Below are 13,781 nucleotides of genomic sequence, written 5' to 3' on the forward strand. Positions count from 1 at the left end.
TACTCATCCCATTGTTGTTAGTAGTATATTGCTGATTACAATTAGATGCTGATTTTTGTTGATTTTGACACTTCATTTTTCATTAATGTCATTCCGTAAGTGCTTCAACATTTATTTTGCATTAAAGAAGCCTTCACATATTTGTAAATTGTTTGAAGCAGAGATTAACAAACAGAATTGATATAATATCCATCTTAGGGGCTGACTGCTTGCCTCTATTTCTATGGGCTAGAAGGTCTGAGAAAAAGGCTGACATCAGACTGATGGTGCGCCGTATCCATGGCCAGAAAAGCATGGCAACCACACCTGGGATTGCATAAGGACCATTCCTCCTGTACTATCCACCGTTGCTTATGGAGAAGGGACAGAGACGCACCTTTGGATTTAGACGGAGGCAAAAGTACCGTGATCTAAACCAATTTCTTTTTCTTCTATGTTTGAGTCAACATATATTTAAAGCTTGAGATCTTTTGAGTTAACATCACCAATCAGCAAGCCTTGTATCATAGGTTTAATACTATTGCTCACCTGATTCATTTCAACAGAAGGAAACAACAGGTCAGGCCCATGTTCCTTTGAATGTAATGTTCTCCGATTTTCACTGTTACTCTAAACCTCCTTCATTCCTGTTTATCCATTGGGGTGCTCTCAGTTTCACAATCGGTAACAACTGACTCAAATCAGTGATGCCAAATAGTACTATGCTAAAGAGGAATTATTTTGTCTTGGCAGCAAAGTAACTAGTTTTTAATTCTAGGCAATGTAGCCCCCAAGGTTATGCATAGTCATTTAAATAAAGTTAGTTACTATGTTTTGCTGAGTTTAATGTATACCTCTTAAGTCTTAAGAAGCTATAAATCACAGAAACCTTGCTACTCGCCAGTGCAGTGGACTGACCATGCCTCCTCTTTCCCTTTGTCTTGTATTGAGTTTTACTTGCCCTGCAGAGAGAAACTGACTAGCAATTTCTCTAGCGAGTCTAGATTGTGTATTCCAATGTCCTTGCAGCTTAAATTGGCTTCAGGAAAATCACATCAAATACAAAGAAGAACGTACAACACAACAACAAATGCCACCTCCTTGGATTAGTTTAAATTTGTAGGAAATCTCAGTCCTTTGGATCTTGACATTGGGTGCAGTCCAACATGTCATCTGAATATTTTTCGACCTGAATTGTCGTGGTATGAAAAGTAAACTTGCTTTGAAGGCTATCAGTAGCTTCCTTCAACACTGTCTGAGCATCTGCATTCTCCTCTGTAATACCAATGACAGACATATCAGAAAGGCAATGCACTTTTGAATATTCAGATATCTGTACCTAATAGAAACTGTAAGCAGTCATTGGATTTTCAAATTTAATTTCTATAGGAAAATAACATGGGAATAATAGATTCTGTATTCTCATGACCTTTGTGTAACATTTTAATAATAATTTTAATAATTTGTTATAAACTTATGTTTCACTGGCTTACCTCATCTTGAAGATATGGTACATAAAGTTGCATGGAATAGTCTGTTTCTAATGCTCCAGCACTATATAGGCCATTCAGGCCCCCAAGCCTATTCCACCATTCTGTCAGGCATGATCTGATAGAATGGCGGAACAGGCTTGAGGGACTGAAATGCCTACTCCTGTTCCTATAGCAATAGAGCATTAGAAACAGGCTATTCAGCCCAACCAACCTGTGCCAGTGTTTATAAATTCCAGTCTGGCAGACTGCTTATTGGATCTTTCTCACCTGTGATTGGCCAATGGACTTGTCAGTCAACCCAATGGCTCACCTGTCTTAAAGGAGAGCAACTCTTTATCTGAGTTTTTCTCGGCCCCTTCCTCCAAGAATATTTTCACCATCGGCCTATGTATTTAAATGTAAATTGCATTGATATCTAGATCCAGCTGATCTGAACTTCTCACAGACTTATTACTCGAGTGCTACCACAATGAGTACAATGGAGCAAATATTGAAGCATTAGTAGGTATTGAAGTATTAGATTAGGTGTTAAGTCTAAATTACTGCTGACCAATTGGAAACTGGTTGCATCCAGAGGCTATATAAAGGGGATAGCTGCGAGAACCTTACTCGAGCAGAGAGCCCAACGTCCGGAGTGAGGCGAGGCCAGAGTGAGAAGGAATTGGGTGAGAGTGGGAAGTAGGTGTAGGTTATATATCTAAGGGGAAGTAAGAGGAGATAGATAATGGCCTGGCAGGTGATGTGCGAGGAATGTGGTATGTGGGAGTTGATGGAGGGCAACCTGAGCCCAGGTGACTTCATCTGCAGCAAATGTCTGCAACTGAGCAAGCGCCAACTTAGAATAGCTGAGCTGGAGTCTCAGATGCAGACTCCTCCACCATGCTGTCCAGGACATTGAGAGGTTCCTGGACAGCATGGTAGAGGAGATCCTCACTCCCCTAGGACTCAGTTATAGCCGCCCATCGCTGTATAAGAGCCATGAGAGAGCTGTACTGGAGCTATCGGGAGGTCAGAGTTCAAGAAAAGGACCACTCCCAGAGGAGCCCAACACACAGCCACCCTTCATTCATGCTAAAAGTGATTGGGTGACGGTGTGACGGGGCAAGAAGAGGGCTTGTTCAAGGCAGAGCACCTCCAACAGAGTACCAGTCTCTAATCGGTTCACAACATTAGCTATCGAGAGCATGGAAGCCTTTCGTGAGGACTGCAGTGGACATTCTGTCCCAACAGGACAAGGGCATGGTTCACAAGGGCAATACAGTTGTGATAGTGGATTCAATAGTAAGAGGCACTGACAGGATCTTCTGTAATCAGAATCGTGAGGCTAGGATGGTTTGCTGCCTTCCTGGTGCAAGGGTAGTGGACTTCACAAAGCGCATGGACAAGATTCTTCGGGGGGAAGGAGAATGTCCAGAAGTCGTGGTCCATGTGGGGACCTACGATATTGGTAAGAAGAGGGCTGAGATGCTCCAGGGTGAGTATCAAAAGCTGGGGAGCAAAATCAAGTCCAGAACATCCAAGGTTTTGATCTCTGGGTTACTTCCGGTACCTCGGACAACAAGGCACCATAATGAAAGGATCAGACGCATGAACGATTGGCTGGAGAAATGGTCCGGAAAAGAAGGTTTACGTTTTCTGGACAATTTGGACCACTACTGTGGGAGGTGGGATCTTTACCTTGAGGATGGGCGGCACTTAAGCAAGGCAGGGGTGAGCTTCCTTGCCAAGGGGCAGATTTAAACCAGTGTCGAGGGGGGATGGGTATCCAAGGATAAACAATGGATTAGAGTTAGAGGAAAAAGACAAGTGGGAAGTGTAGAGCAGGAACAAGTGGACAATTTCCTCAAATGCATGTACCTAAATGCACATAGCTTAGGGAATAAGGTTGATGAGCTGCAGGTTCAACTGGCCATAGGGGGTTACAATGTGGCGGCAGTAACCGAGACATGGCTCAAGCCAGGACAGGAATGGAAGTTAAATATTCCAGGATATAATGTGTTCAGGAAGGATAGAGAAGGAAGCAATAGGAGGAGGGGTGGCAATATTAGTTAAGGATACAATTATAGCTGTAGAAAGGAACGAGGCTCTGGAGGGCCCGACAACAGAATCCATCTGGTTAGGTTAGGTCAGGTTGAACAGGTTTCGGTAGGGGAGTATCTAGGGGACCATAATATTACTAGATTTAGATTACTCATGAACAGGCACAAAGTACAGTCAAGGGTGAAAATGCTTGATTGGAAAAGGACTAATTTTGATGGGCTAAAAAGGGACCTAGAGTTGGTGGACTGGCAACTAAGACGAGCAGGAAAAACAACTCATGAGAATGGGAGATCTTCAAAGATATGATAGCTCAAGGTCTAAATAGATATATTCCCACAAAAGGGAAATGTGCGACAACCAAGCCAGCCTGAATGACCAGGGATATTCTGTCTAGGATGAAAAATAAAATTGAAAAAACAACAATTGGAAGACGCAAGATACTGAGGATAGCAAAGCGCATTATAGAGAATGAAGGAGTGATCTTAGAAGAGTGATAAGACAGCTAAAAGATCGCATGAGAAGAGGTTGGCAGGTAACATAAAGGGGAATCCTAAAATATTTTACAAGCACATAAAGTAAAAAAGGTTAGTTAAAGGTAGGATGGGGCCAATCAAAGAGAATGACGGCAATCTTGTGGAGGCAGAGGGCTTGGCTGATTTACTGAACGAGTACTTTGCATCTGTCTTCACAACGGAAATGGATGCCCCAAATGTCACAGTATTGGATGAGAGGGTAGAGGAAGTAGATCAGATTACTATAGACAGAGAGGAAGTTCTGAAAAGATTGACTGGGCTCAAAATTGATAAGTCACCAGGACCAGATGGGTTTCACCCAAGGTTGCTGTGGGAGATGTGGGTTCAAATAGCGGAGGCTTTGGCCATTATATTTCAATCTTCATTGGACACAGGAGTGCTGCCAAGAGACTGGAGAGTGGCTAATGTTACCCCCCTCTACAAAAAGGGGCAGAAAGACAAACCCGGAAATTACAGGCCAGTCAGCCTAACTTCGGTAATAGGAAAACTGCTGGAGACCATAATCCGGGACAGAATAAATCTCTACTTAGAGGAACATGAGGTAATTAGAAACAGCCAACATGGATTTATTAAAGGCAAATCTTGCCTAATAATTCTAATAGAATGTTTTGAAGAGGTGACTGCGAGGGTTGATGAGGGAAATGCTGTGGACGTTATTTACATGGATTTCAAAAAGGCTTTTGACACAGTACCGCATAAGAGATTAATAAAAAAATTAGAGGCCCACGGTATTAAGGGGACAGTGGCAGTGGTCACAGTCTTAAGATATCTACCAAAAGAAGCAGAGGGGAGGTTAGAAGAAATTTTTTCACTCAGCGAGTTGTTAGAATTTGCAATGATCTGCCTGAAAGGGTAGTGAGTCCGATTCAATAACAGCTTTTAAGAGAGAACTGGATAGGTATCTGGGGAAGATGGGTTTTCAGGTTATGGGGAGAAAGCTGGTGATTGGGGTGAGTGAAAGTGACTTGCTCTGTCAAATAGCCGGCACAGACTCGATGGGCCGAATGGCCTCCTTCTGTGCCGTAATATTCTATGAATCTAGTGACACTTTAAGGGACAATAACAGAAATTGAACAGCTACATTTCTGAAGACAAATAATTAGAAATTGCATAGTGACACTCACCAATAGCAATGTGAACTGAGAGCACAGACTGGCTTAAAGTCAAAGACCAGAGGTGGAGGCTGTGCATGGCTTTCACTCCTTCAATAGAGAGAAGAACGTCCTTCACCACATTGAAATTCATTCCTTTCGGGGTGCCTGAACAGGGGAACAGGATTGTTTTTTTATATATAAGAGCAAAGTATAACTCCCTGAGGTTTTACTTGAATACATGCCTGTACATTTTGTTTTAGCTTCAGTCCAATATGCTTGCTCTGATCTAAAGCAGAGTAGACAGTGTAGCTTAAACCTGTTCCCACAATTTTCACTGATACAGTTCTAATTTACAGTCATTCTCAATGGGATTATTTAAAAAGGAATAAGGTTAGAATTCCCGTTGACCCTGATATAGGTTGGGACAAAGAGGTGTTTCTGCAAGCATTTTCTCTTGTAAAATTCTATGAATTTGGGTTTGAACAAAACACTTCACATGCAGAAACAAATAATACATTTTACTCCATATTTGCATCTTCTTTTCTACAACTATGTTACATATTCCCTACACAGGCTGGAGACTATCCAAGCTTTGTGGCCCGTGGTCCTCTCCACGAAGATATTGCCCAACCCAACTTGCTCAACTCCTAGCTTCCCATTCCCCATCAGATCTAGTTCAAGAACCACATTTTTGCATTTAATCCCTCCATGGCTTTGCCCCACGCTACCATATTTTACCCAGATCAACCCAGCCATTCCCCTTCACTCAGCCGATACTAGCCTACTTCACTCCAGCTTCCTCTGATTTCCTCCACCCCTGCCCTCTTTCCAGGTATGTCTCAAAACGTACCTGTTTTGCTTTTGTTCATTTTCCCCTCCTCGGCCCCTCAAATCCCACCCTCAGTCCAGTGTCCAGCCAGATTTGTCAAATTGTACAAAAGTGTAAGATTCTATACTTATTTTTAAAAATCAAATAAAACATTAACATTATTTTCTATCCATATCATAAGTCATGGTTTTTACTGAATACCAAGTTGGGAGAAAGCAGCTATTGAATAGATTCCACCTTTCTAAGAAATTGATTATATCTATATATGCCCTACTTACCTTCCATAAGCACACGGAAGACATCCTTTAAAATGGTACTGGTGGTGCCCAGGACAAAAATGGAGAAAAGGAATGTAGAAATAGGATCAGCAATTTTACAAGAAGGCTGTAAATCAGAGACAAAAAGCAAAAGAGTGCTGGCTTAATGTAAATTCAACAGGCATGGCAACCAATGTATTTTAACAAGAACAACAACAAAATTACATTTGTAAAGCGCCTTAACGGGAGGATGTCCCAAGGCGCTAAAAGTCAGGGATCAGGACCTGAGCATGGTGGGGGAGGGTTGGGATGAGGGAGGGCAGAGCGCTAGGAGGGCGGTCAGTCAAAAAGGGGGGTCTTAAGTCATGCCTTGAAGGAGGCAAGGGAGAGAGCAAGGCGAAGAGATTGTGGAATGGAGTTCCAAAGGATGGGGGCAGAGAGGCTAAAAGCCCGGCCGCCGATGGTAGGGTGTATCAGGAGGGAGACATGGAACAGGTCAGAGTCTGCTGAACAGAGGGAGCAGATAGGTTGATAGGGGATCAGCAGGTCAGAGAGGTAGGAGGGGGCAAGGCCGTAGAGGACAAGGATTTTGAATTCTATCCTCTGAGGGATGGGGAGCCAGTGGAGCCGGACGTGAATCATTTAACACATGAATCTTCACTTTTTAATAATATGTGTTCACCTACAAAAATACACAGTCACTATGTCTTGCAGTGAATCCAGGGAATTGCTTTAAGATACCTCCTGACATGAAAGGCACCATATCAAATGGAAGGATGCTTTCACTTAAATTTCTTTCTTAAAAGCATCTCAGATGATTTTATGATCCTGCCTAGACGAAAGTCAAAAGCTCACTATATCTGATATAAAGAATGTACAGCATGGAAACAGGCTACTCAGCCCAACCAGTCTATGCCGGTGTTTATGCTTCACCTGAGCATCTACCCACTCCTTACCACCCCCCCCCCCCCACCCCCCACCTCTATTCTCCTGTCCTCACATGAAGGTTTAGCTTCCTCTTAAATACATCTAAACTATCTGACTTATAAATATTGACTGCAAGTAAGTTGGATAGGAAAGCAATTGTGATAGCATTGAGTTTCCTTCTGGAAAACAGTGTGCCTTTTGTTTGTCCTACAAGGATTTCTACACTCTCTTTCTCCAGAATCAACTTTTTCTGACCCTCCATTCCCTCCAAAGAGACCCAGAGTAACGTAGAGTCCTTGAGTGACATAGACAGACCCAGACTGATGTAGACAGCGACTCAAATGAAGGGAGATGGACAACATCAACTGAATATCAGATATTTGTTTCCTTGACAAACTAAAAGTCCTCGTCAATCACAAAGCATCAGATGCATTGCTCCAATGTATGTGATTGAATTTTATGTCGTGATCTAATATTCAACTTTGAAATTTGATTTGACCAAATGATTTTGGTGTTATGTGATTGGAATTTCATGAATTGGTATGAAGTAAAGACAGGAGAATGGAATTCAAAAGATTTGCCTTATTCTCATAAATTGGAAGGCTTGATGGGTTCAATGGCCTCCTTCCTGTTGCTGGCATATTTTTTCTGCAGAAAGTTGCTGTGACCAAAGTAGGGTATCAAATATTTTAAATTATGACAAACTCAAAGTCTCCACCTACTCTTCAATATAACCAATGTTTTCCCTGATATAAATAATAATAATAATAATATTGTATACCTTCTCTTGTGATAGAGGGAGGGCACCTGTGCAGTTTTGTATGGTAACATTTTGATGCCCAACCAATTATAGAATTAAATGGTGAAGGTTTTCTTCTTCAATTAGGTTGAATTAAAGATTGGTATAGTTTAAATCCAAACTAAATTTGGATTCATCAAATCCCATTAGCAGATTAAACGTTTAACAGTTTGGGCTGGTAATGGGATTTGATGCATCCCATTAACATTCATCAAATATGAAGACTGCTAAACAACATATAATCACCATGTTAAAGCATGCTTCTTTTTAATTTAAAAATATCTAGCAGTTTCCTTTTTCAAGTATATATATATTATATAGATTAAATGATTGCCTATTAATGTAATTATTACTTTGCTTCATATCTGAACAGCACTATACGCATGAATGAATTATCCAGTTCATTAAATGTTTCACTATCTAACATGTAATAATCTCTGGGAGCTCTATTTCTGCCCATCTCCAAGAAATCTCCAAATGAAATAGGATTCTAACATGACTGATAAACCTATAAAATCATTTAAGATTACTAATTCCTGTTCCTTAAAGGCTCCTCTCACACTAGTGCACAAACTCAACAAAACAGCTACCATATTTCAACAAAAAATGATGGAAGGGCCTATCTGGGGAATTAAAGGCTTTAGATCTATATACAACTTCCCGGAAGCAAATCAGTTATTTGTGGCTGAATTGATAGGTTCCCAAATGGGAAATCTACGCTTCAGAAAACATTGTAAAGTAGCCAAATAAAAAGTGCTCTTTCAAGTAATTCTTATTGAAATATTAACTGAGTTCAGTCGTTAAAGCTAAACTTGATCAATCCTCTGCCTGACTTAAAGGTTAATCATAATGCTCAGTGATCTAACTAACCCTATTGCTACAGTTAATTTATTTTCCTTTGCTCACTCACTTTGATCCACAATTAATAATAATAATCCTTGCATTTTGATATAGCACTTTTCACATCTTCTAGACGTCTGAAAGTACTTCACAGAATAAACTGTAAAGTGAAATTACTGTATATTTGTGGGCGAAATGCAGCAGCCAATTGCGCACAGCAGTGTCCTACAAGCAGTCGTGGATTGAAGTGACCAATTTATTATTGTTTTTTCTTGAGGGATTATTATCAGGCGTGTGGAGTAAGGAAACTTGCCCAAGCTTTCACCCTGCTGGGAATCGAACCCAGATTTCTTGCTTGCAAAGCAAGTGCTCTAACCATTGAGCTACAGGACGCCACTCTTCCATATCTGCACAGGATCCAGATTAATTCAACTCAAATATTTATGAACCCTGTCATATAAAGCACCAGTGCTCCCATTACCGTAACATCCCCTTATGATCAGTGGGAATCTAAAATGTGATACTCGTAAGAATCAAGAATCCCTTAAGGCTTGATCTTGACTCTTTATCTGTTCTTCCAAGAACATGTGAATGGAGGATATTCCACAAGGATATAAAATGTAATCTAAAATGTAACCAGGCACACATGGATAATAATAATAATAATCCTTGCATTTGATATAGCGCCTTATCATGTCTTTGCGAAAATTTGATTACATTGAATTAAAATTAAACCAGCAGGTTGAAGGGTGTTATGTTCCTTTTTTGTTCACGGAGAAGAATCAAGCCAATCTACACCATTCCTTAACATTGGAGCTAGGGTGGTTAGCCGTGCTCAGGATTATGAAAATGTGGAATGCATTGCCTCAGAAGCCAGTAGATGTAGCCCTAGTTGGATGCTTGGGGAGTAAGGGTGTAAAAGAGTATGAAGAAAAAGCAGGAAAATGGGATAAACAGATGTGCCATGATCTTAATTGGGAACGGCTGTTGCAATAATGGGCTGCGTGAGGAGGTTAAATTGATCCCGGTCTTCCCATGGTCAGGGTCAAAAGAACCGCACTGCTGACAAGAGGTAGCTGGAGACAGGACCACAATCATGTGCCAATGGGGAGAAAAGTTAGAAGACAATTCACCACACGAACTTTATATAAAAAATGCATATGTTACAAAATTTGTCAGCCAGATTTACAACACAATTTGTTTCAATGTTGATGTTTGCCAAAATTGGATGACAGACACCAGACCCATCTCATAAAATGCCATGTGAATACAGTCACTTAAACACAATAAAAACCTTAAAGAAGATGATGATAGCTGCCACGAACACCCCAATGCTCTGCAGCAAGTCTCCAATGACATGTACAAAGGCAGCTCTCACACTGGTGTTGCCATGATGACCTGCTCCAGTGGTGCAACTGTCAACAGCGCCGTTTTCTAATTTCTCATAGCTGAATCCACCCCCATGACTGTGCCTGTGGACGTAACTGTGCAAAGGGGTTGACTGGTGCAGTATGACAGCCATTCTGAAACAACAAAACATTTGTGTAAGAAATTGTCAAATTCCTTCTTTTTAACAAGAGAACCAAAAGTTCTCATGGTCCAAGCCTTAAATCTTAAAATTAAAGGCAGCATTTGTGCAGAAATATTTCAAATGTTCTTAAAATACTTAGAAACAATTTTTCTGCCAGTTTCTAAAAAGAATTGAAAAAGAATCTTCCCATTTAACAAGGAATTTAAGAATTTTCTAAAATCCTGTACTATATTTGATTTTAAGGCTAAGACCATGACAGTTTTGAGCCTCTGGGGAATTTAATTTTGAATTTTATCAGCATTTTCACATTAAAATTCTCTTAAGCTTCTCTAACCTACCAGTAATTTTAATCATACGATATCTAAAATCATGTGTCTAATTTAATGGTTGAATATTATATCATGACATAAAATGGAATCACATACCAGTGGGACATCAGATCATAGCACTCTTCACCTGCATTTTACATTAAGTTTAGCAAGGAAGCTAAAATTTGACATTCAAGTCTTTTTAATTGGATATGTCATCCATGGAACCGGTCAAAGCTATTTTTTCTGCATGTGATTTGTGTTGAATGTTAATCCCCTTCCAAACTTTTCTAACATTGCCCAGTATTTTACTGTTGATAACAATTACGTGCTGTGTGTGTTCTGTTATCTGAACTAGAGGGACATGCTTGCAGGTTAAATATTCACATAGGAGGAATAAGGGAATGGACAGCACATTTAGAAAGCAATACTAAATATGTAAGTATTTGATGATGGCCCCAAAGAAACACTTGTAATATGTAGAGCTGTTAATTTATTGTTATTGCTGTTTTTGTGAAAATATTTCAACCTATTTTACTTTTTTTTGGTCAGTCAAGTGTTTGACACATGCGTAAAAGCATCACTATACTTAAGAGTATCCAGACCAGTCTGAGAATTCCACATATGTAATACCACCTTCACATGGAAATTGCCCTGTGCCTAAAATGGAACACACACTCTCTCCCCAGACAGAGAGAGGCTTACCTAATTCTGAAGTGTATTATAATAATCCGTGCATTTGATATAGCGCCTTATCACGTCTTCAAGATGTCTCAAAGCAGGCTTTTTGAGCGCAGGAGCTTCATAGCCAAGTTTGATCGTGCCCTCAACTGATGTGCTGCATGCACACTTTCAAGCAAAGGTCTCTGGATAGTGATCAAGTAAGAGAACTCTGGTTGATTGTCCCCTCCCTACCTTGGGGGTACTGAGGTAGCTGAACACCTCAACTGGTTCGCTGACTGAAATCAGCTAATTCAGCTTTGAAACTTCCTGTCTGTATAGTCTTACCACTGCACCATGTGGTTTCTTTGTCACTAAACCATTTCATGCAGTTCTGACACAGAAAATTAATGCTGATAACAGTAATAATAATTAATAAAGGGAAGGGTGATCAAAGCTGCAATACCAGACGGGAAATGTATCAGGCCTCACATTAGTAAATGGCATAATTTTAGTCTGTTCAGTTCCAGCTCTCCTGTCTCATTCACTTACCCAAGGGCACTCAAGAAATTGGCAACAGAAACTCAGCTTTCCAAGACTGGAAACTCTCAAGTATGGCAAAGGGATTCCACACACCTGGCAAACTGCTGAGTGACCACACATAAAATGCAGCCTTAAAAGCTATGAAGAAGCCCACACCAAAGACCATCACTCTTTCTGGCCTGAATATGACTCTAATAATTTTTACTCACAATAATTTCTCCTCGCTTGAAGACAATCACAGAGACCCTTTAGTACTTTTCTTAAGTGACTATTTTTTGGGCAAGGAATTTGTGCTGGCAAATTATTTACAAGGGCAGTTTTTTAACATTAACTTATTATTTTACCTCTTCACAGAGAGCAATGTGTTAGTCAGTGTTATGATTGCGACTAAAGTAATTATATATTATAGTATATGTTCGTAGAAAGACACTCAAAAGTGATGTTCCAATCTTGCACAACAATATATATGCAGTTATATGCTTTTCGTCTTGAGTGAAAACAAATCCCTTTCCCCACCATCAAAACAATGAATGGTTTATGTATTTCTGGTGATAAGAGTTTAGCAACAATATTTAGTTTGAATATTAAAACCAAATACTGTATAACTTTGAATGGTTAAATCCTCAAACGTTAACATTGCTTACATGATATTGACTCCTACTGCACACCCAGATGTTATAAGCATAACATGGCCTTCAATCTCAAAGTCCTTGCTGATCAGTCGCTGGATAGCAAGGTAGACCAACACCCCTGTCACCACCCAGATTGACAACACAGAAACAAGGGCCCCCAGAATCTCTATGGCACAAAGCAAAATAAGATATTAGTGCAAGATGAACCCATTCTTATATTACAATCTTATATTTCATCCACAAAAATACGCAGTCAATTCACTTTACAGTTTATTCTGTGAAGTGTGTTGAGACATCTTGATAAAGTGATAAGGCGGCTATATCAAATGCAAGGATTATATTATTATAAATGGATCCCTGTTGTTGCCTTTTTTGCACACTAGCTAAGGGGGAGCAACATAAAGTGACAACAACAAGGTATATTTCCAACAACAATTCAGTCTGCCTCAGAGAATCATTCAATACATTTTGCAATAAAATCCCAGTAAGGTAAACAAGTGACGTGCTAGCAATTTGGTGCGCACATTTTAATTAGAATGCCCATTTAGAGCAAACTGCAAACCGTTTCTTCTGTCATATGTACTATGTATAACATAGTAATAGAAAAAGACACTTATTGACAATAAAACAGTAAACTGCAGCAACACAATTGTTTTGAATCTTCTGAAAATAATTGGGAATAGACTACGCTGGATAATAAAAGCAAGTGGAATGAAACATGTTTCATTGTTATAAAGAGAAGATTCTCCATACTAACAATGTGTTTCCTGACTCTAGAATAGCATGAATATTTGGCTGTATTCATTTCAGACCAAAATCGTGACAAAAACCTGCTTCAAAAAACACTGAGGGCGAACTTTTCACTAAATAATTTAACTGTGAGACAGTTTAATGCAAATGAAGTTTTGACACTTACCTCCGAAAATGTATACATGAATAAATTTGGCGAATATAAGAGATATGAAATCATACAGCATTCACAAGGTACTTGCTCAAGTAACTATTTATGAATCGAGATTTGTTTATCTGTATATAAATGACTCTTAAACTATATTGATTTTAGCCCCAGAAATATTAATATCCAACATTTTCCTTTTAAAAAGTTGTGCTTATTGCTGATTAATAATTCAGCAGATTCTCCAAAATAGCCCTGAAGCATTATCTGGTGTAACAAATGCTACACAGTGACAGTTCAATCAAACTTGGGTGCTGATTCACACCCTTCCTCCAGCTCAGTGAGCCAAATAGAGAACTATGTTTTGATATAATAATAAACAATGTCTAATTTCCTATAATGTATGCTATTTTCAGAAGTG

At 39.7% G+C, this 13,781-nt stretch overlaps 1 protein-coding gene across 1 annotated transcript in view; it reads right to left on the reverse strand.

Annotated features, from left to right (window-relative positions):
- Nucleotides 1–1,108: 1,108 nt before the first annotated feature.
- slc30a2 (solute carrier family 30 member 2) overlaps nt 1,109–13,781 on the reverse strand; it is a 46,423-nt gene continuing 33,750 nt past the window's right edge. The window contains exons 5-9 of the mRNA XM_007904489.2: nt 12,478–12,631; nt 10,086–10,314; nt 6,247–6,352; nt 5,170–5,304; nt 1,109–1,254 (exon numbers count right to left, since the gene is read on the reverse strand). Coding sequence (XP_007902680.2) covers nt 1,109–1,254; nt 5,170–5,304; nt 6,247–6,352; nt 10,086–10,314; nt 12,478–12,631 — 770 coding nt within the window. The remainder of the gene's footprint in view (nt 1,255–5,169; nt 5,305–6,246; nt 6,353–10,085; nt 10,315–12,477; nt 12,632–13,781) is intronic.

Source organism: Callorhinchus milii, unplaced genomic scaffold, assembly GCF_018977255.1.
Source record: "Callorhinchus milii isolate IMCB2004 unplaced genomic scaffold, IMCB_Cmil_1.0 Scaffold3, whole genome shotgun sequence".
Classification (NCBI taxonomy): Eukaryota; Metazoa; Chordata; class Chondrichthyes; order Chimaeriformes; family Callorhinchidae; genus Callorhinchus; species Callorhinchus milii.